Consider the following 24404-nt stretch of genomic DNA (forward strand, 5'->3'; position numbering starts at 1 on the left):
AAGCTCACTGAGCCTCCATTTCTTCATTTGCCAGTGGGCACCATTCATTGCCTGTGACACCTTTGAGGATGAGAGATCGTGGGTGAAAGTTACCTCCACAGTGCCTGGCATTGAGTAGGCCTCTGTATGGCCAGTAGTTGTGGCTGTCGTGGCCAGGCACATGCAGATTTTCATTGGATTCATGCAGATGGTAAAGAAACAGTGTAGTCAAAAAATGGTGGGCCATTCTTTTATTAAAATCTCTCATAGGCCAAAGAGCAAACACAGAGGGAAATCATTTCCCTTTCATTCAGAGCTCGCAAATCCCTGACACCTTCTCCAGTTCCATAACCAGGAGAATCTTCTCCAGTTCCTCCTAGAATCAAAGGCCCCACCAGTCTCAGTGGAGCTTGCAGAGCCCCTCAGCTCTGGTTCCCCATCTGCCCTCCTTCTCTTTCCCTGCCAACATGACTTCTTCTTCAGCACTCTGCATTCTCTCCTCTCTCACTCTGCAAACATGGCTTCCTCTCTGCCTCTCTCCTTCTTCTCTCCCTTTTCAAAACTTTCTGGTGCAAAAGCCTCTCCTCCAGCAAACATTAGCAAAACAATGGCCTCTACCAAGCAGGAAGTTAATCCGTAATTTGCAATCAACTACCCTGCTCTGAGGGCAAGCACACATGTGGCTGCCCAGTGCCATTTTCTAACAATAAAAGTGAGCAAACTCAAAAAATACAAATTTATTTGCCCAACGGCCTCCAAAACTGTCGAATGAATCAAGGGAAGTGCTAGCTATAATATTGATAGCTCCATTTTATACACTCCATGCCAGGCGGGGACTGCAGAAAGAAACAGGTGCTTTTTGTCCCTAAGGGACTCCTGGGAACATGAGCTTCTGAATGTTGCTTCTTCCTACTCAAGAATGTAGGTGAGGGAGGGAGAGGAGATTGAGAGGCATGGCCCTTCCCATGGCCAGGTGGCCGGATGGTGCCAGGGCTGGGTGTGGTTGTGAGAACCTGGCACCCTCAGGTGGGGGGCCTTGGAGAAGCCCACTCATTCCTGGCACCAATTCATCTTTGCAAAGGAGGTGCTAGGTGTGGTGCTGTGCAGCAGGGTGCGAAGGCGCAGGGTGCTGGAAAGGGAAATTGGTGATGCCTAAGGCTTTCTAAAGTCTGATTCTATGATCCGTGATCCAAAATCAGCACCTTAAACCCATGTGACTCTGTTCTGTCATTTCCCTTGATCTACTTAAACTTCGATACAGAAGTTTCCAGTTAAATAAGAAATCTAATTCGACCCTTTCGTATTAAAGGGTCTCAGGCAAGAAGGTAGGAGGAGGGGCACCAGCTGGCCTGGGAGGTGTCCCCACTCTGGTTGGGGGACTGACACATGACACTTGACCTCATCATGGGCAATAATTTACAGTAACCTTCTTCAGCACAGACCCGAACTCCAGTTTTGTGCTTTGAATGGGAACGACTTGGGCACAGAGTGGGCTGTAGTTACACCTGAGGGGCTGCAGCTGCTCTCTAGGGCGGCCAGTCTTCCACTGGGGAGGCCCCGGTTTCTCAGCTGTCTTTCCCGTTCACTGCAAAGGATTCACTTTGATGCCCCAGGTGGTTCTGCAGGAAGGCAGGGTTCCTGGAGGGAGAAATCCAGGCGTCGTCTCTGGTTCCTGACTGGGTTGTGACTTGGGTACAAAGCTCACTGCAAAGGTGGTCTGGGAGCTGGGAGCCCTCCATGTCCAAACTGGCTTTGAGTTTTGATCCCAGATTAGAACCTTTCAAGTCCTTTCACATTTGGCCACACAGGGCTTTCCAGTTACTTATTTTTCTCCTTTTCTTACATAAAGGACACAGGCCTGAAAGGACTCCTTGGGCACTGGTAGGTCCTTAGGAAATCACACAGCTGCATTTACTGTATTTGATTCTGAAACTGATTAAACTTCCATCTCCTGCCTGCAGGAGCTCTAAAATGAATGGGAAGGGGAGAGATCGCTTTGGGCATTCTGAGTTGGGTGATGGGTCAGATTTAAAAACAAAGCATGGCTGATGTTCAGCTTCTGAGGGGGTCAGGTTTGTTTATTGCTGGGAGAAATGCCAGCCAAAAGGCTGAGCAAGCCTTTTGAAAAGGTCAGCATCCTGGAAGCCACTGCCTAAGTCGTTGCAAATGAAATGTTCTGTACCTGTGGTTCCTGGAGTGATTCATTTCCCCATTTGGGAAGAGGAAGCGAAGCGTACCGGTGCAACAAAGAGCCCTGCACCCTGGATCCATGGTCCCTGACTCCCAGAATGCCTGTGTCCCTGCTGCCTTCTAGATAAGCACCAGACGTCATGACCCAGACCCAACACAGCAAGGGGACTCACCCACACTACCCTCCTCCGCTCTTTCAAAATCACAGAGACCCTCTTTAGAACCCCTTTGGGTGGGTGGCCTCAGAGAATAGAACCACATTCTCACCATCAGAAGCCCTAATGGAATTCCACCTGGAACAGGAGTGACATTTCAGGAACAAGGCATTAAATATATGAGCCCAGGGACAGGACACGTGTGTAAAGTGTCTGCCTCTATTCTCTGCACCTTGCAAAACAGTTGGCCTATAGGCACATACAAATGTGTTTACTGAAGGACTAAATGGATCTCACAGGCATTTATTTAAAAGAGATCATGGTTCCTTTTTAAACTCCCACGTAATGCTTGGCTGGCCCTTTCTAGATTGGAGCCTGTCTTTCCCTCTAGAGATCATACTGAAAGGACTTCTGGTAAAAGGATTTTGTCCTCTAATTTAATAGCTGAGCAAACAGAGGAATCTTTAAGTGTGGGGGGTGGGACTCTAATTCCAAGTTTTGTCTTGAGCCATCTGTCCTCCTGGCTCCTTGCTTCCTGCCTCCAAGGTGCAGTGACATGACCCCAGCTGGCGTTAACCTGCCCCTAGGCATTCCTGTTACCAAACACCCAGCACCTATGCTACTTCTGGGCTATCTGAAAACCTGAATGTGAAGAGAATGTTCCAGTCACTTAAGGCTTTTGGCTGGTTCTTCCTCATGTAGAGAAAGAGCCCTTTTTCTGCCGCTGCCTGTAGCTGGCATCCCTTGCAACATGGGGTAGTTAGCGCCTCTTCTTAAACTGCCCCATGTATGGACGCGGCCCTCCCTGTGACTGTTAGTTGCAAGGCTGGTTCATTTACTTATTTTTCTGCCCCTCCTGCCCTTCCATATCCCTATCTTTCAAACCCCGGGCCAACCTCCCTCACACACACCACGGCATTCTGCCTGGGCTGAAAAGCTCTGCAGTTTCACAACGCACAGTCCTTCTGCATGAGTGAGATGTTTAGACGCATTCTCTCTCCCCAAAGCTGAAGTGGAGACAGAAAGCGTGCTGCTGGCTCATCTCCGGGGAAAAGAACCAAGAACCCTGTCAATCCCTGGATAGAAATTTTCATTATATAATTGTGGTTTCACCGACTAGAGCTTTCATCTCACCATTTCCAAATGCAGAAGCACACATGCGCCCCTGGGCAAAGGTGCAGACACAGACGCCCTCTGGAACGCGCTGGTTTCCAGATAATGCGACCTATCATCTTCTCCTCCCCAGGAGACTATGAACGCTTCGGAGTAAGGAGTTACGTCCTCTCCTTTCTTTGCAGCTCTCCAGTTTGCTGCTGTTCTGTGCCTAGCAGGTGTTCAATAAGCACCACTGTCAATGCAAACTGAGTTCTTAGCCCTTACAAATGAGAACATGCCCACCTTTATTGTTAAAGGTTGTTTTTCAAAACAAGATTTTTTAGAGTCAGTGTGTGAGTGTGCATGTGCAAATGAGCCAGAAAGCTTCAAAAACAGAGACTGGGAAACATTAAGACACAGAGATGAGGCAAAGCACGCAGATGCAACAGATACACAGGAAGACAGACCAGCACGTGGGAGCCCATGGAGCTCCTTCTGGGTCCCAACGTGTACGTTCATCTATTTTTAAATGACATAACCAACACTATGGTTCAAGATTTTCTGATTTCGGGAGCTCTGCCCCCACAACACAGTGACAGGAAAACAGTCATGCTCCAGGATCGTGCCCCTAAATAATATCATTACAACAGCAAGGGCCTTATAATACATGACCCACACCTTTGCTGAGGCTGCCAGGGCTTTTTATTCCACATTAGAAAGTCCTTCGTGAAGCCAGGCATCAATTATGAGCCTGTTGACATGTGAGTGTGACAGCTATCATTCAATGTTGCAGCAAAGCCTGCCCTCGAAAAGAGCTCCTCATTTCACTAAGGAGAGGAGGGTCCACGTGGCAGAAGGAGCCACAGACCAAGGGTTGGAGAGTCTGGACAAGTCGGGTCATCCTTCAAGGTGTCAGTCTCCTGGTCTGGGAAAGGAGGCATAATCCATGACCCACTTAAATGTGGGACCCTGTGGGCACATAAATGGTAGCTGAGAGCTCGCTGCAACCCAGTGAGCAGCAGGGTCTCCCTCTAGACTCATGGTCCCCTGAAGTTGCAATTTCTACAGGGAGAATAACTAGACTAGACAAATCCCTTCCTGCATGAGAAGTCTCTTAAATTTTTTTGACTCTTTAAAAAATGGCTATCAACCTATCAAAGCATTTCCCTGTTGGATTATAAAGCACTTAGAACCCTTAACCCAGGGGTCCCCAAACTTTTTACACAAGGGGCCAGTTCACTGTCCCTCAGACCATTGGAGGGCCAGACTATAAAAAAACTATGAACAAATCCTTATGCACACTGCACATATCTTATTTTAAAGTAAGAAAACAAAATGGGAACAAATACAATATTTAAAATAAAGAACAAGTAAATTTAAATCAACAAGCTGACCAGTATTTCAATGGGAACTATGCTCCTGTCACTGACCACCAATGAAAGAGGTGCCCCTTCCGGAAGTGCAGCGGGGGCCGGATAAATGGCCTCAGGGGGCCGCATGTGGCCCGCGGGGCCGTAGTTTGGGGACCCCTGCCTTAACCCTTTGGGTAGTGAGTTTTTCTCATGCTTGCTGACCCCTGGGAGTGAGTTTTTTTCAAAAAATGAAATTAGTTCTAGTTCCAGTTTTATTAACTTAAAATCATGTTTGTTTAATAACCAATTTGTGGAAACAAGAATAACATACATTTGCCTTTATTTTTTAATGTTGCCTTACACATTTTTAAAATAAAATTTTTTGTTACAATTGTACTCTGGATGGTCAGGAGGCACGAGGATGTACATGAATGTTCATACTACTCAAAAGGTTAATTAGATAATGGATCTTGTTGATTATGAGCACAAGCTTTGACGTGACAAAGACCCAAGTTTGAGTCCCGGCTCCCCCACCTACTAACTGCGTGACTTTGGGCAAACTGCTGAATCTTTAGAAGTTAGGGTTTGCTCACCAGTAAAACGGGGTTAAAAATAGTACCTCCCTCACAAGGGCAATGGATTCAAACATTTTGACACATAGCAAGCTCTCAAAATTAAGGGCAATTATCATTGTTCAGTATTTTCTCTCATTATCTGGGATTCATCTTAGACAAACTCAGCTCAAAGTATGCAAGTAACCAAAATAGCATCTAAACGGCAAAAAGTGTCACAATGTCTATTCATAAAAGCCTGGGTACTTCATTCACATAGTCATGCCCAGGTGCCCACTTATTTACTGTGGTTTGTACATAATTTTAGAGTAAGAATAATGATTAACACTTGATTGGCCACCTGCTACATGCCAAATACCTCACAAAATGCATTATATCTGTCACCCCACCGGGTCCTCGCAGTCCCACGAGGTAAAGACGGTCATCTCCCCCACTTTATAGCTGAGGACATGGAGGCTGCTAGAAGCTCAGTGGCTTGGTCCAGGTCAAAACAATTCAGTAGGAGACCCAGGATGTGAAGCCAGCAGTCTGATGTCAGTTTACACTCTTAATCCATGTGCCACGTTGTCTCCATGCTCACCCTGTGATCCCATCTCCTGGCTCGCAGCAAGTTGGAAAAGAAGCTGGGGCATGGGAAGCTGCCGTGACAGGGACACCAACAGCTGATGGACGGATGGGTGCACAGGGAGACAGGACAGAGAAAGGGATACAAAGCTCAAGGAGAGAGGCTTCCACAGCTCAGCTGCCCAGTCCCAGTCATGTCAGGGGTCGGAAAAAGCTAATACATTGAAAAGCCCCTGAGAGCATCTTAATCCCACAGCACGGTGCAATGATTGTCACTAATGCCTACAAACAAACAAACAAACAAACAAACAAAAAAACAAAAAATCAAACTGTGTGCCGAGAGACACAGGAAACTGAGGGGTGCTATATTAAAGGGTTCGATTATCTCGGGACAGCTCATCCATGCTGAATGCCCTATGACAACATTGTGTAAACGAGACACTATCTTTTAAAAAGACACCCTGCAATTTAAGTAAGAGTTAACCAAATACCAGCACCAAGGTGGGTCTGGATAAGAATTTCATGAACCCTTCTCTCTTATTTTAACCTGTTGCTTAACCCTTTGAGTAGTACGAACATTCATGTACATCCTCACTCAGAGGTTAACAGAAAACTTACTACTCAGAGGGACATTTAACCCAGTGTCTATCAAGCCTTGAGATAAAACAATACGAGCCAAGACAAAAACAAAACGCAAAACAACCCTTTAGTCCACTCTGTGCCTCTCAGTTTAGAATCACGGCTCCAGTGGCTTTAGCCAGTGGGACATTTAAAAGTCTCACAAATGAATTCCAGCAGATAGTTTAAAGGGATGTATATTGAAAAAAAAATGTAAAGATTATTAAAAAAAAACCACCCTGAGATAAAAAGGCGTTAAGCGACAGTCTGTCACAGGCAGCTGTCACCTGCGTCCTCAGTGTCCTCCCTCAACCACAACCCAGGCTGGTGGAAGGAAGAGGACTCCTGTTAAACCTGGAGACTCGGCTCCAGTCGGAGGCCAGTCACTGCTCCCAGTCCACAACCTTAGCCCGCTGTCCCTGGAAGTCCCATTTTGTTTTGTACCTATTCACAGCACCTTTCGTGGGCTCCATCAAAACTGCTTTCGAAGCCCCCAAATGATGCTTATCGGAACACAGCTGCTGGAAAGGCACTTAAACCAAATTTGAAAAGATTTAAAAGAAGGCATTTCAAATGGCTATACAGGCAGTCCACGAGGTTACGAACAAGATTGGTTCTGTAGGTTTGAAAAATGTTTAAGCATTTATATGCTCAGAAAGGTAAAAATAAATACTATGTGAAGACAAACATCTGTCTAAAGTTGCATTTAACAGATAAATGTACCTGTTCCAACGTACATACAAATTCGAATTAAGGACAAACCCATAGAATCTATCTTGTTTGTAACCGGGGGAATGCTGGTAATGGTAAGAACGATCCCTTTATCTTGATTCCTGGTAACCTGAGCAGGGGGAAGCCTCCAGAACCCAGAGGGCCCTTTCATCAGTGGCCTCCCACTCACCCGAGCTGGCCAGTGGTGTCCAGACAGCAGAAAAGCTATTCCAGTGGAAACAGACCATCTGCCCTTATCCCTCGGGCCTAAGGGTTGCCAGATTTCATAAATAAAAACATAGGACCCTTGGTTATATTTGAATTTCAGATACAGAAAGAATAATTGTTGACCTAAGTCCCACGCTATTTTTAAATATGTTCACATTAAAAAAAAAAATTATTTGTTGTTCATCTGAAATTCAGATTCAACTGGCATCCTGTGTTTTATCAGACATTTCCTGATCCCCTAGAGCAGTGGTCAGCAAACCGCGGCTCGTCAGCCACATGCAGCTCTTTGGCCAGCTTAGGAGCGCCCTAATTAAGTTAATAACAATGTACCTACCTACATAGTTAAGTTTAAAAAATTTGGCTCTCAAAAGAAATTTCAGTCGTTGTACTGTTGATATTTGGCTCTGCTGACTAATGAGTTTGCCGACCACTGTCCTAGAGCTTCTGGGATGGGCAAGAAGTAGGGGCAAGGAGGCTCTCCACTTATCAGCCCAGGAGAGTGGCCAAACTAATGGCCTGGGCTGGGCATCATGGCCCCTTGGAGCACCAGGCTCCCCTCCCCTCCCCCTTCCCCTCCTTTCCAAGATGATGCCATGGCTCCAGCCAACCCCACTCCAAGTCCCGTTTTGGCATGTAAGACATGCCTTCTCTGATCTCTCTGGCTGTCCCCTCCACAGCACACCTCCTAATCCAGGGGTTGGGAACCTTTTTGGCTGAAAGAGTCATAAACGCCAAATATTTTAAAATGTAATTCTGTGAGAGCCATACAATGACCCATGTACCTTACACATTATCCAATAAGAATTTGGTGTTATCCCAGAGGACAGCTGTGATTGGCTCCAGCCACCCACAACCATGAACATGAGCGGTAGGAAATGAATGGATTGTAATACATGAGAATGTTTAATATTTTTAACGTGATTATTTTTTTTATTAAAGATTTGTCTGCAAGCCAGATGCAGCCATCAAAAGAGCCACATCTGGCTCACGAGCCATAGGTTCCCGGCTGCTGTCCTAATCTGACCTTCTGCCCTGAGGTGTACACGTGGAAATGCTGCTCTATAAGAACTTGTCCATTTCCACATTCTATTGTATCCTACTTTGCTTCCCAAGAAAGGCTGCACAAAGGCTTTGGAGGGCCTCCTGACTGGGGGTTTCCTTTCATTTTTCCCTTTCCCCATAAAGAGCCCCTCCCGCCCACTGCATTCAATGGAAGCCAAGAAACACATGACTGTTTGTTCTCTTCTATCACAATTTCAAAACGTGAACTAAAGTGAGGGCTGAGCCCGCACATCCAGCTTGCCTGGCGGAAGTTGTTGGGGACTCGACACCCACAGACATGGGGCTGCCTGCCCCCCTCACTAATGTCACACCACTGATTGGTGATAATGACTGAAGCACACTCTAAAATTACCCATGCTTAACAAAGTTGGGGAGGCTCCTGCATGTGTGCTTGTAGCAAAAGTACTCACAACGAAGTCAGAAAACGCATGGGAACAGGAGGAAACGTTGACACAATGCTAAAATGAGGGGGGAGATTAACGATGCCGTAACACAATCTGTTTTCACGGGGTGCAGAGAAAATTAATTTCTGGAGACATTTCATTTAACTTTGCAATATTTCTCAGTGAGCCTTTGATGCTTGAAACTTTTCTCTTTTATCCCCTAACTTTAAGGATGGAGGGAGAGGGAGTGGATTTTATGTTTGGTTGTAAGTATGGTTTCGTGACACATGACAGGCTTGCCACCACTCCAGAGAGAGGCAAGCAATGTGTCTTCAGTGAACGCAAGTTATGGCCGACCATAACTCGCAGCTCTTCACTATCTATTGAAACATCCACTTTAATCATCCAAGGATTCAACTGCCAAATGAATAAGATGTGTTACCTTCCAGAGCAAGGCACCGAGGTGGGCTGGACGACCAGATGAGGTTGTTTAAGCACTCGAGATATTCTGACCCCTCGAGTTTGAAGCCAGGAAAGCAGTGATAGGAGATGACCGTTCCCACTGGGAAGGAGGTCTGGAACTCGGAGATGTTCACGTAGCCATTGGAAGAGGCCAGTGGTCTCAGGCAGCCTGTGATACGTAAAATGGAAAAAAGAAAAGTCTCAGTCGTCTTGGTGCACCGCACAGATAAGCATAGCACTGGACCCCTCTCTCGGATTCCCCCACTCCACATGTGGCCTCCAAAGAATGAACACATCAGTCTTAGGCGTTCACACTCCACATCTGCTTACCCATTCTATTTGTAAGGCAGAAGTTTGACTGGATAGTTTCAGATGGCACTGGAGGGTCAGAGGGGTGGGGAAGCAGTTAGTGAGGCTGTTGCCAAGGGTCCAAATGCCCTGTACCCAGGGTCAGTGGACAGCCTTGTCACCCCTATCTTTTCTAAAGCTCCCCAGATAATCCAAATGTGCCATCAGGATTGACAACCACTGAGGTAACACAGAGGAAAAAGACACCCCACTGTTGTGGTGCAGGATATGGGACAGACACCGGTGTGACACTGTGAGCTCAAGCTTTTGAAAATCTAGTTAGGTTTCATGTGCAATAGGTAAGGACCCCCGGGGTGCAGTGGTTCTCAAACTTGAGAATGACTCAGGGAGAGGGCCTGTTAGAGCACAGAGCTTCCAGTTCAGGGGGTCTGTGTGGGCCTCAGGATGCACATCACTACGGTTTCCAGGTGGTGGTGCCTCAGCTGCACCAGGGTGGAACCCCTGCTGGGTCCGAGAACCCCCACTGTGGGGAGCCAACATGGTGGAAATCTGCATGCTCTCTGAGTGGGAGGAAGGCCTGATGCCACGTTCCTACTTCCGCAAGAAAAGACAGGAGTTGCCTTTTTTGTCTAGAAGCCTGTGCAGCTCAGGGCGTCGTTCCCACTGCACGAAATCCCATCCTGTGCAGCCCCCACTGTGGTCACCAATGTCTTACTGGCGGCTCCAGCAGTTTCACTGGAGGGTATAATGACCCCGCAGAGCTGGTGCTCTTCCCGGGGAGAGCTAATTACGTGTGAAGTAAATAATGGATCATGGAAATACCTGGTTTCCCTTCCAGTCACCAGGGACAAATGATATCAGATGGCTGAACCCTTCTACTGGGCAAGCTTTGTTAGAGATGGACGCTCAGCATGGAAGAGTTTGGTTGCAGCAGTTTGCTTTGGTCTGCACCCCAGTATCTGGGGGTCCGAGTATCAGGGCAGAATTTAGGGAGGTGCTCACCCTGGGGTGCAAGCGCTGACCCTGTACTGCTGGGTGATGGTGTCACAGAGCTCTGATGACCCAGCAGACCACTGCCCAGAACTAGCCAACGCACAGGATGGGCTGTGTCTGAAATGCGTGGTTCTTAGCTGTCCCTGTAGGCAGTCCTCCTGGCATTACGTGATATTTTTTTTCTGAGCTTTACAAAAGTGAAATGTGGGGGCAGGGGAGAGGTTGGGAATAAAGGGAAAAAACAATCAATAATTGAGTAAAATTAATATTAGAACAAGTAAATGTAGAGAGTCACAGACATAGTTCAAGTAAGTCGGCTCAAATGACTGTGCCCATTCCTCCTTTTGAGGAGTTGACCTTGAACAATGTCAGGGTTAAGGGCACTGAACCACACGTAGTGAAAATCTGAGTACAACTTTTGACTCCTGAAAAACTTCAGTCATCCCTCAATATCCGTGGGGGATTGGTTCTAGGACCCCAAAATCTGAGGACACCAAAATCTGTGGCTGTTCAAGGCTCCTATATAAAATGGCCTAGATGCATGCTGTAGTTCTAAGCTACCCATCTGGATGAAGTAGCTTCCCTAATTAAAGACTGACACTGAGCTGCAGCCAGCAGGAGGCATCAGGACCCTGCCTCGGAACAGCCCTCCTCCCCGCCCCAAAGGAAATGGAAGGGGTTATAACTCGGGCAGTTAATCAGAGATGGAAAGATATGCTCACTCTTGGTTGGAGACAGCCTGTTCTAAATATAACAGGAGAAAACTGGCTTCCACTCAATAGTTCAACATGATTTCTATTTGCACTTCTAGAGAATAGAGAGAAGGCTCCTCAGGGTTTAGCTCCTAGATCTATAGGTGCAAATAAGTTACAGAACGAATTGTCACTCTAAGGGCCAATTATATTCCCCCTGGGGGCTCGAGAGGTGTCAGCTGTCTAAGGCAACCTGACTCATCATTGCTCGGGCTGTGCCCAGGTGGTGTCGGGGCGGTTGGGCAGCCTCAGGCAGCCGGAGCATCAGTGAGGTCCAGGGGGTGGAGGGGAGAACAGGGCACAGACCAGGGGCACCTCCTTTGTGGGGACTAGGGCTCTGAGGAGGAAGGAAGGTGGGCTGTGGGTCATGCTGTTGTTTGAAGAAACATGCTTCTCAAGGGTGGCCACACAGCTCTTTTGTTGTGCAAGAACTCTAAAAGCTACATTCCAGCTGAGATTTGAGTAAAGCAGGGGTCCCCAAACTACGGCCTGCAGGCCGCATGCGGCCCCCTGAGGCCATTTATCCGCTGCCGCCCCCCCCCCCCCACCGCACACCCGGAAGGGGCACCTCTTTCATTGGTGGTCAGTGAGAGGAGCATAGTTCCCATTGAAATACTGGTCGGTTTGTCGATTTAAATTTACTTGTTCTCTATTTTAAATATTGTATTTGTTCCCATTTTGTTCTTTTACTTTAAAATAAGATATGTGTACTGTGCATAGGGATTTGTTCATAGTTTTTTTATAATCCGGCCCTCCAACGGTCTGAGGGACAGTGAACTGGCCCCCTGTGTAAAAAGTTTGGGGACCCCTGGAGTAAAGGGTGATGGAGGGGGAAGGACAAGAATGGCCAGGCAGAGCAAATGAAAGCCTTGTCTGAACTCCTGAAAATGACACCCCAGGATGTATACCACCATAGGGTACTTTTAAATAAAATCACTGGGGCAAAAAGGACACTTAAAGAAGGATACTGTATTTAAGTGACATAAAAGGAAATAGAAAAGGCAGGAGAACAAAAGGAGAAGTAGACAACATTAAAGCAAGAAGTGCCTGGAGTTGAAGGTCACTTTCTTTGCCATTACTCAGAGAGGTCCGCAGGACTAGAACGAATTAGTGGTTAATAAAGTTCATTTGAATAAGTAGCCCAACCCAGGAGCAAGCTGCTAATTTTGCAGACTGTCTCTGAAAATGTAAATGAATCACATGTCTCATTGGAAAATATAATATCTAACATGCTAAACACCACAGGAAGTTTTAGGGGAGAGAGGGAGGAGCAAGGTGATCTGGCTGCCCCTGTGCTCATTGGAAGCCTTTGTTGTTGTTGTTTTTTCAAGAGGCCATGACTCTTAAGCTGTCACATAAGAAAATGATTTATTTCCAACTATAGGGCTCGCAAAGTAATACCAGAGTCCGCCGGTTATGATTTCCAAGCCCAAAGTTAACATCTGTCTCCACTCGCACACACCAGAGCTTTGGGTGCAAATGAGATTGCTCTCCCTCTCCCCCGAATTTTGAATTATGCATCAGCTTCTAGGTCCTCTGGTCCAAGCCACGTGTCCAAAATAAAATCAGAATTAATGTGAACTTGAGGACTTAGTTTCACAAATAGGGCCCTGTATTGTCAGCCCAGGCTAATTTAAAAATAAAAAAAAATAAAAATGGACGAGAATAAATATTCACCGTGTGGTCTGGATGAAATTTGAATTTGATTATTTTTCTGTTCCTCATGCATTATAAAAAGGGAGACCATTATTAAGAGAAAATTGCCACTGAAAGATTGGTTTCTAATGTATTCTTAGTGTTACTGAAATAAATATAAATGTTTTGCTATTTCCTTTAAGCATGCAGTAATTCATCAGCGTGTTCACAGACCAGTTATGAGTCTCCTAATTCTTACCCTACCTGGGGTTTTGCAGTAAAGGAGACATCCAATGTGCTAAAGGATAAGGTTGTTCCCACTTATACTTTAAAACAGGGGATATGGAGCTGGATGAAACCACACAGGAAGTAATGTGACAATCCCGAGAACAGAACTTGGTGCTCACAGGAAGACACAGCTGGACAATGTGGGCAGCGTGGTGACTTTGTTTCTCCCCTCCGTCATTTCTCCCAGTCTAATAGAGAAGCTTGCACACACCCTACAGCACAGTCTGCGGGAAGAGCACCGTGAACCACACAGCTCTGGCTTGTACCTTGACAGATGGGCAGATTGTCCCAGGTTCCATCATCGCGGCATAACGAAACCAAGTTGTACACGTCAGGGTAACTGATCTTGTATCCTTCGTGACAGGTGATGATCAACTGGTCTCCGTGCCTATAGGTCTTGTTGTGAATCTCAGCATCCTCGATTTGAGGGATACGGCAATCTGCAATCGTGTAGAAAGGACACATTATTTTTGAAATTTAAAATGGTCTGCGGTTCACGGCTTCAAAAGGAAGCTCTTGTTTCCAGACCTGGTCTTGACCTACATAGCAATTGGATTTGTTTATTTATCGGTAGGCTCAGGTCCCCATGACAAGCAGCAGAGGCTCAGGAAAAGGGACCAAGCGGGAGGGAATCTGGTCACGAAAGGAACTTGGTTTCCTGCCCGTGACACTTCACACTGTCCATTTGAGCTTATGGACAATTCTGCAAATACACAAAGTAAGACCAGAGTTGGGGATTCACCTGAACTATCCACCCGATTCCACACTGTGCCGCGTTTGTGGACAGCATGCAGCATGGGGCAGCCTGTCTGGCTAGTCTCTCCCAGTCATTGCCTATGGGGCGAGGACCTGGGCCTGATGAGAAAAGGTGCTTTATAAATAGCAGGGGGCTGAGCCGAGGCAGCACCTGCTATTAGCATTTCCGTCCACCTCATCTGATCTGGAGAAGACAATAAAGAGAGCAGCACACCACCATCACCAGTCTCACTAAGGCTCAGAGCAAGCTTCCTACTGCTGCCTAAAAACAGAGGGAGAGCAGGATGCATATGGATGGGAGGAGAGGCAAGGCCAGGAGTTAGGAGGAGGGCGATGGCGGAGCAAGAGGCCCAGGCAACAAAATGACCTGAAGATAAAATAAAACGAATCAATCATAACCATCCACTTCTGACTCTCTCGACATCCAGTTGACCATTAGGGCCTCTCCATCCTATGCTACCAAGTCAGGCTCTTGCTCCCTCTGCCCCCTTCCACCCTAAAGACCACCCAATCAATCCTGTCTAAGTCTCTCTCCATCTCTTATTGGCACATCTCTGTTTAATATCTCTGATTTTCCACGTCTATGTGCGGGTAAGCTGGAGCTGTTTATTTCCACCTGTAGAGTCAGAGAGAAGAGAGACCCTGACTTACAGATGAGTTAGAGTCCATGTCTGCTCTTTCTAAATTCTTTGAAACAAGACAAAATCCAAGGACAGCACTTTGACAATCTAAGAAACTTCCTCCAGAGATTTCTCAACACTCAAAAAGACTGTTGGTTCCGCAGGCATTCCACGAAGCCTATAGAACTCACCATATGGTTGGAATGGTACCCTGACCCTCAAGTCCCTATCAGGGTTGAGCTGTCAGCTCAGAAGCACTGAGCCCTGGGGGTCCTGATGCAGCAGGAAGGGATGGAGAGAAGCAGCAGGCAGCTGGTTAATGGCTCTGGTGGCATCAAAAAGAGCACATCCCAGGAGCTCTGATGTGGATGGGGCTGGGTTGCTGGGAGCAATGGAGAAGAAGCTGACAGCAAGGGGCTCTAGAAAACAGAATGTCCGTGATGGGAAAGATTGGGGCAGAAGGGGACCCTGACAGCTCAGTCAAAGGGTGGTGGCCATTCTGTCTGACATTGGCAAGATCAGGTCTGCTTTTATTTCATTCCTCCGTGCCACTATTAATCAGAGGGCAGGGACTGTGTCACCCTCTTTTTCTGACATTCCCTCCAGCCTCCAGACCTCTGTATACACCAGGCACAGAAGAAAAGCTAAGGGGAGCCATACGGACCGCTGCCCAAGAAACTTCAAACCCATGACCCTGCAAGACCCTGATTAACAGGCTTTGGGGCGAGGCCTTCCCCTGAGGAAACCCTGCAGCAGGCCACCCTTTGAATATAGATTTCAGCCAAGCCAGTCTGGAGAGCGGTGTCCTGGTTTCAGTTTTACCTCTCATGTTTGCGCTTCAGGCTGTGGAAAGCTGTTTTCTAACTGTCTATGTTCAACCAATACTTTTTCTACTAGACTGGCTGAATTTCTGCTAAATCAATCCCAGAATGCTCCACACTGGAGTTAAAAACTGCCTTCTTCTTACTGGAAAATGTGAATTCCATTTTTTTTCAGTATCACTTTACAAAGATTAAAGCAAATAAAAGCACATTTATCAAGGCATCCGTCTGTAAAATCTTGGCTGTAAATAGATCCTATGACAGTCATTTACATGATTAAACAACTATTGTCATGGTTGACTTAAAACTTACTCAAGAATTAACCAGTGCCCTGGCAGGTTGCCTCAGTGGTAGAGTGTGGGCCTGGCATGTAGATGTCCCGGGTTCAATTCCCGGCCAGGGCACACAGGAGAAGCGCCCATCTGCTCTCCACCCCTCCCCTTCTCCTTCCTCCCTCTCTCTCTCTTCCCCTCCCATAGCCAAGGCTCCATTAGAGCAAAGTTGGCCCGAGCGCTGAGGATGGCTCCATGGCCTCCACCTCAGGAGCTAGAATGGCTCTGGTTGCAATGGAGCAACACCCCAGATGTGCAGAGCATCACCCCCTAGTGGGCTTGCTGGGTGGATCCCAGTTGGGCGCATGTCTATCTCTCTGCCTCCTCGCTTCTCACTTCAGAAAAGAAAGAAAGAAAGGAAGGAAGGAAGGAAGGAAGGAAGGAAGGAAGGAAGGAAGGAAGGAAGGAAGGAAGGAAGGAAGGAAACTTACTCAAGAATTAATTAGTAACTCAGGAAGTGGCCAGCTCTAGGGAGTAAATTCAAAGGACAGAAATATGTATTTGGACACTGCGGACATGTAGATAGTGGCTGACCAGAAGCAGAAGCATCCTTTGTAAGGATAGTTTCTCTGTATAGTGGTTTATAATATAGAATGCTTTGAACTTGTAATTAGAACTCTGTTTCCATAAACAGGACTTGGGGACGACTACAGAGCATATGACACAAGGTTCAAAGGAAATTCACAGCCTCCTAAATCCCAGCAATTATGTACTCTTCCAAAGAAGAGTTGCCATAGGGAATGACCCAGGACCCATTTACTAGGTAAGAGGAGCCACATATTCACTGGGAACTCAAAAGTTGGAGTTCAAACTTCACCAAGTTAGAGAGGCTGGGAGAGGCTGGGCCCTAGGTATCAGGACAAAACTGAAATTGATCAGCTCTAACAAAGCCTAAAATGAAACCTCGACAATCTTTCCATCCACAAGGTTTGGTACCTAATCCTCCCAGTGAATAGGAAAAAGTTGTCGGTAGCAGTAAATAACTATGGACCTTACTTTGATGAACAGAAAGCAACCAGGAGCCTTAGTACCAGAAAATAAATGTGTAATCTTGATCAATTCTAAAGTATCAAATAGAAATAACATAATTTTTCTATAACATGAATTCATCTGGTTGCCAGGAAGAATTTTTGAAAGCCACTTGAAAATATTGTTACCAAGGACAATGAAAAAAAGGACTATTAATACCTGATTCTGTCATGTAGAATCTGGTTGACAATCACAACTTATCCAGAGATAGCACAAATGGGCACTTTGGGGGTATAACTTCCATCAGCCTACCACTGTCATTATTGTTTTGTATTCTGCTTCTAGTAACAATGGGGATTTAATATAACAAATAAATAAAAGGGGGTAGTTGAAGGTCCTAAAGCAGTATTACACATTTACACATAAGTAACAAATTAATTGATAAGATTATCAGATTAGTTAGCAGAGAGCAGAGTCTTAAAGGATGAAACAGAAATAGTAAAAGAAATATTAAAGAGAGTGACGTCACGGAAATGGCACCGTGAGCAGCGCGTCCGACAGATCTCCCCAAAATAACAACAAATTTATCAACTAGAAACAGGAAAATTTATCTTCGGAGCATTCCGGAGTTCCACACAAACTGAAAGCGAAGGGCCTGTTATCACTTGGATCTGGGAGACGAGGGTGTGGAGGAAGCTACCGCAGGGACGTTCATTCAAGCCGCGAGGAAGTGCGCCTGTGGTGGTGGTGAGTCAGCCCATACTCGGGAGCCGCGAGCCGCCGCCGCGAGCCGCCGCCGCGAGCAGCGCCCGGTTCGGTTGCAGAGCGAGCACCGCCGCCGCGAGCCACTGCGAGCAGTGCCCGGTTCGGTTGCGGAGCGAGCGCCGCTGACGTTCCCAGCGGCCCGCGTAAGGGGAGCGGGAGAGGCCCCAGGGCGGTATTCCCTACTTGGGAGATTCTCTCCGCGGGCGGGGCACCTCACCCAGCCATTCAAGCTAACAATCAAGCGTTGGGGGAGGGGCGCGCGCAGGCAGCCTGAAATACCTTCGGGAGCACAGCTGCGACCCAATTACTGAAATTAACTTAACCCGTGAAATCTGCTCACCCTCGGTTCTAATTGATAAGATCTCTCTCAGTTCACCGACCCAAGACAAGAGGCGTGATAGTTTTTAGTGCCTCTCGCTAAAGGGGCGGGGGCAACTTCTGATTGATAGAGCCTCCATATTCAGGGATAAACGCTAACAAGAAGGACTTGGCAGATAATAAGATCTATACTACACTAGTCGCAAGCAGAGACTAGTGCCTCTTCTTCCCAGCCAAAACAGGCTACAAAGTGTGGAAAGCCTGGGTTGAGAGGTCCAACGGAATGCTAGGCGCTGAACAGTCACCTTGACAACAATTGACTCCCACCCCCGCCTGATTACACTGGAGGCCCTGACTGCCAGAGCCTTTCCCAAAGCCTTGCACTGAGTGGGGATAGAGTGGGGATTTCCCAGCTCTTTGAGCCTCTTACTCCCCAGGCAGAAGCAGTGGCAGCCTTATAGCTGGATCACCAGGCTGCTAATTCAGGAAGGGGGGACTAGGAGAGAGAATCCAGGAAAGCAAACTCTCTCATCGTTGGACCCTGCAAACGCCAACAAGCCTTGACTACCAGCAAGACTAAAGCCAATTATATGACATTGCCATAGAATCCCATCAACTGCAAATCCCTACCTAAGTGTGACACAGGGGCAGAGCCTGGGGTACAGAGTCACCGACCAGGAAGAGGGAGAGAAAAGAAAAAGGAAGAAGTTAACATCTCAAAATCAAGAAAAATCCACAGACTTTACAACTTGTTCCACTAATTTTTTTTTTTTTTGTTGTTGTTGTTGTTTGTTTCTTCTATCTTATTGCCTTTATTTCCTCCACATCGGTCCTTATATTCTCTGCCCATCTTATGCTTCCCTTTTCTTGAACTACACTACCCATAAGTGTTACATTTTATTTCTCTTCTTCATCCTCACCCTCCTTTAAGATTATACTCCAAAACACTTAACTCTCACTTTCTCCTCTTTTGTTTTTTTTTTGTTTTTTGTTTGTTTTGCTTTATTTTGTTTTTTTCTCTTCCTTTTTTATTTCTTCCTTCGTTTTTCTCTTTTTCTTATTTTTTCCTTTCTATTCGTTTTTTCTTTTTTTTTTCTCGTTTTACTTTCCTCCCATTTAATCCTCAATCACGAACAAATTAGTTAATTTGGGACTCAAGGCTTTTTTTTGGCTTTATTTTTCTTTTTCGCTTTTGTTTTTGTTTTTTTCTTGTTTGTTTATTTTTGTGGCATTTTGGGTCCTCCCAACCCAAGGTCTCCATTGTATTTAGTCTCCGCTCCACTTAATACAACATATTTTTACTTATTATTTTTATTTTTTTCTTCTTTATTATTCCTTTTTTTGTCCTTTTTCTGGTTCCCTCTTATCCCTCTCATTATATCTCTTAGTTGACCATCACCCACAAGCAAATCATCTTATGCTTGTCTAAGATTTTCTTCCTTTTTTTTTTTTTTTTTTTGCATTTAGTAGGTCCCTACTCCCCTTTTTTTTTGCCCCTTGAACTCTTCACCGCAAATCAGACCCTCCATTATGGGCACGATATTTCCCTGAGGAGGGGAGAGGAGAGAAAGAGAAGAAAGAAAAAAAGGGGGAAATAATAAATTATTACTGCTTTTTTTTGTGGGGTGTTTTACCTTTTTTTTTTTTTTTTTTCTACTTTTTACTCTTTATTAATTCTAATTAGTGCTATCAACAAGACCACCCTCAGATGCCAATAAGAAAGAGGAAATCGAATATTATGGATACAAAAGAAAGAGAGGTAACACAAATAGATGTGGAAAAATCTATGGAGAAAAGACTTAACATATTGGAAGCCTTGGAGCTAAATGACAGAGAATTTAAAATAGAAATCTTAAAAATACTCAGAGATATACAAGAAAACACAGAAAGGCAATATAGGGAGATCAGAAAACAACTCAATGAACACAAAGAATATATTACCAAGGAAATTGAAACTATAAAAACAAATCAAACAGAAATGAAAAACTCAATTCACGAGCTGAAAAATGAGGTAACAAGCTTAGCTAGCAGAACAGCCCAGATTGAAGATAGGATTAGTGAAATAGAAGACAAACAACTTGAGGCACAACAGAGAGAAGAAGAAAGAGACTCAAAAATAATAAAAAACGAGAAAGCCCTACAGGAATTATCTGACTCCATCAGAAAGAATAACATAAGAATAATAGGTATATCAGAGGGAGAAGAGAAAGAAAATGGAATGGAGAATATACTCAAACAAATAATAGAGGAGAACTTCCCAAGCCTGTGGAAAGAACTAAAGCCTCAAATTCAAGAAGCAAACATAACACCGAGTTTTCTTAACCCCAACAAACCCACTCCAAGGCACATCATAATAAAGATGACACAAACCAATGACAAAGAAAAAATTCTCAAGGCAGCCAGGGAAAAGAAGAGTACAACATATAAAGGAAGGCCTATTAGATTATCATCAGATTTCTAAGCAGAAACTCTACAAGCTAGAAGAGAGTGGACCCCAATATTTAAAGCCCTGAAAGAGAGGAACTTTCAGCCAAGAATACTATACCCATCAAAGCTATCCTTCAAGTATGAAGGAGATATAAAAACATTCACAAATACAGAAAAGATGAGAGAATTTATCAACAGAAAGCCCCCACTCCAGGAAATACTAAAGGGGGTTTTCCAACCAGATTCAAAGAACAAAAGAAAACAACACCACAAGTAACAGCTCCACCAAGAACACAATAAAACCAAACTTAAACTGTGACAACAAAGGAAAAAAAAGGGGAGAGGATGGAGATTAACAGTAGCAAAGGACGATGAAGTGCAGAAATACTTATAAGATAGGGTACTACAATGAATATGGTAGGTACCCTTTTCATTACTTAATGGTAACCACCCTAGAAAAAACCACCACAAAAACACATGACTTAAAAAAGGTAGCAACAGAGGAAAGAAGTATGGAACACAAACAAACAAAAACAAATGATAGAAAAACAAAAGAGAAGACTCAAACTAGATACAAAACTAACAGAAAGCAATTTATAAAATGGCAGTAGGGAACCCACAAGTGTCAATAATTACACTAAATGTAAATGGATTAAACTTACCAATAAAAAGACACAGAGTAGCAGAATGGATTAAAAAAGAAAATCCAACTATATGCTGCCTACAAGAAACACATCTAAGCAACAAGGATAAAAACAAATTCAAAGTGAAAGGCTGGAAAACAATACTCCAAGCAAACAACACCCAAAAAAAAGCAGGTGTAGCAATACTCATATCTGATAATGCTGACTACAAGACAGAAAAAGTACTCAGAGACAAAAATGGTCACTTCATAATGATTAAGGGGACACTGAATCAAGAAGACATAACAATCCTTAATATATATGCACCAAACCAAGGAGCACCAAAATATATAAGACAGCTACTTATTGACCTTAAAACAAAAACTAACAAAAATACAATCATACTTGGAGACCTCAATACTCCGCTGACGGCTCTAGATCGGTCATCCAAACAGAGAATCAATAAAGATATAGTGGCTTTAAACGAAATACTAGAACACCTGGATATGATAGACATCTACAGGACACTTCATCCCAAAGCGACAGAGTATACATTTTTCTCTAGTGTACATGGAACATTCTCAAGAATTGACCATATGTTGGGCCACAAAGACAATATCAGCAAATTTAGAAAAATTGAAATTGTACCAAGCATATTTTCTGATCATAAAGCCTTGAAACTAGAATTCAACTGCAAAAAAGAGGGGGAAAAACCCACAAAAATGTGGAAACTAAACAACATACTTCTAAAAAATGAATGGGTCAAAGAAGAAATAAGCGCAGAGATCAAAAGATATATACAGACAAATGAAAATGAAAATACGACATATCAGAATCTCTGGGATGCAGCAAAAGCAGTAATAAGAGGAAAGTTCATATCACTTCAGGCCTATATGAACAAACAAGAGAGAGCCGAAGTAAACCACTTAACTTCACACCTTAAGGAACTAGAAAAAGAAGAACAAAGACAACCCAAAACCAGCCGAAGAAAGGAGATAATAAAAATCAGAGCAGAAATAAATGAAATAGAGAACAGAAAAACTATAGAAAAAATCAATAAAACAAGGAGCTGGTTCTTTGAAAAGATCAACAAAATTGACAAACCCTTAGCAAGACTCACCAAGGAAAAAAGGCACAGGACTCAAATAAATAAAATCCAAAATGAAAGAGGAGAGATCACCACAGACATCATAGATATACAAAGAATTATTGTAGAATACTATGAAAAATTATATGCCACCAAATACAACAATCTAGAAGAAATGGATAAATTCCTAGAACAATACAACCTTCCTAGACTGAGTCATGAAGAAGCAGAAAGCCTAAACAGACCAATCAGCAGGGAGGAAATAGAAAAAACTATTAAAAACCTCCCCAAAAATAAAAGTCCAGGCCCAGACGGTTATACTAGTGAATTCTATCAAACATTCAAAGAAGACTTGGTTCCTATTCTACTCAAAGTCTTCCAAAAAATTGAAGAAGAAGCAATACTTCCAAACACATTTTATGAGGCCAACATAACCCTCATACCAAAATCTGGCAAGGATGGCACAAAGAAAGAAAACTACAGACCAATATCTCTAATGAATACAGATGCTAAAATTCTAAACAAAATACTGGCAAATCGAATACAACAACATATTAAAAAAATAATACATCATGATCAAGTGGGATTCATCCCAGAATCTCAAGGATGGTTCAACATACGTACAACGGTTAACGTAATACACCATATCAACAAAACAAAGAACAAAAACCACATGATCTTATCAATAGATGCAGAAAAGGCTTTTGATAAAATACAACACAATTTTATGTTTAAGACTCTCAACAAAATGGGTATAGAAGGAAAATATCTCAACATGATAAAGGCCATATATGATAAACCATCAGCCAACATCATTTTAAACGGCATAAAACTGAGGACTTTCTACCTTAAATCAGGAACAAGACAGGGTTGTCCACTCTCTCCACTCTTATTTAATGTGGTGCTAGAAGTTCTGACCAGAGCAATCAGACAAGACAAAGAAATAAAAGGCATCCATATCGGAAAAGAAGAAGTAAAGGTATCACTTTTTGCTGATGATATGATCCTATACATCGAAAACCCGAAGGACTCCACAAAAAGATTATTAGAAACAATAAACCAATACAGTAAGGTCGCAGGATACAAAATTAACATACAGAAGTCCATAGCCTTTCTCTATGCCAACAATGAAATATTAGAAAACGAACTCAAAAAAATAATCCCCTTCACGATTGCAACAAAAAAAATAAAATACCTAGGAATAAACATAACAAAGAATGTAAAGGACCTATATAATGAAAATTACAAAGCATTGTTAAGGGAAATCGAAAAAGATACAATGAGATGGAAAAATATTCCTTGTTCTTGGATAGGAAGAATAAATATAATCAAAATGGCCATATTACCCAAAGCAATATACAAATTTAATGCAATTCCCATCAAAATCCCTATGAGATTTTTTAAAGAAATGGAACAAAAAATCATCAGATTTATATGGAACTATAAAAAACCCCGAATAGCCAAAACAATCCTAAGGAAAAAAAATGAAGCTGGGGGCATTACAATACCTGATTTAAACTATATTATAGGGCCACGATAATCAAAACAGCATGGTATTGGCAGAAAAATAGACACTCAGACCAATGGAACAGAATAGAAAGCCCAGAAATAAAACCACATATATATGGTCAAATAATCTTTGATAAAGGGGCCAACAACACACAATGGAGAAAAGAAAGCCTCTTCAACAAATGGTGTTGGGAAAACTGGAAAGCCACATGCAAAAGAATGAAACTCGACTACAGCCTGTCCCCGTGTACTAAAATTAATTCAAAATGGATCAAAGACCTAAATATAAGACCTGAAACAATAAAGTACATAGAAGAAGACATAGGTACTAAACTCATGGACCTGGGTTTTAAAGAACATTTTATGAACTTGACTCCAATGGCAAGAGAAGTGAAGGCAAAGATAAATGAAAGGGACTACATCAGAATAAAAAGTTTTTGCTCAGCAAGAGAAACTGATATCAAAATAAACAGACAGCCAACTAAATGGGAAATGATATTTTCAAACAACAGCTCAGATAAGGGCCTAATTTCCAAAATTTACAAAGAACTCATAAAACTCAACAACAAACAAACAAACAATCCAATAAAAAAATGGGAAGAGGACATGAATAGACACTTCTCCCAGGAAGAGATACAAATGGCCAACAGATATATGAAAAGATGCTCAGCTTCATTAGTTATTAGGGAAATGCAAATCAAAACTACAATGAGATACCACCTCACCCCTGTTAGATTAGCTATTATCAACAAGACGGGTAATAGCAAATGTTGGAGAGGCTGTGGAGCAAAAGGAACCCTCATTCACTGTTGGTGGGAATGTAAAGTAG

General features: G+C 43.9%; 1 protein-coding gene across 1 annotated transcript in view; it reads right to left on the reverse strand.

Annotated features, from left to right (window-relative positions):
* Positions 1-24404, reverse strand: part of SUSD4 (sushi domain containing 4) — a 111665-nt gene that overhangs the window by 22997 nt on the left and 64264 nt on the right. The window contains exons 4-5 of the mRNA XM_066380577.1: positions 13615-13788; positions 9352-9540 (exon numbers count right to left, since the gene is read on the reverse strand). Coding sequence (XP_066236674.1) covers positions 9352-9540; positions 13615-13788 — 363 coding nt within the window. The remainder of the gene's footprint in view (positions 1-9351; positions 9541-13614; positions 13789-24404) is intronic.

Source organism: Saccopteryx leptura, chromosome 1 (assembly GCF_036850995.1).
Source record: "Saccopteryx leptura isolate mSacLep1 chromosome 1, mSacLep1_pri_phased_curated, whole genome shotgun sequence".
NCBI lineage: Eukaryota > Metazoa > Chordata > Mammalia > Chiroptera > Emballonuridae > Saccopteryx > Saccopteryx leptura.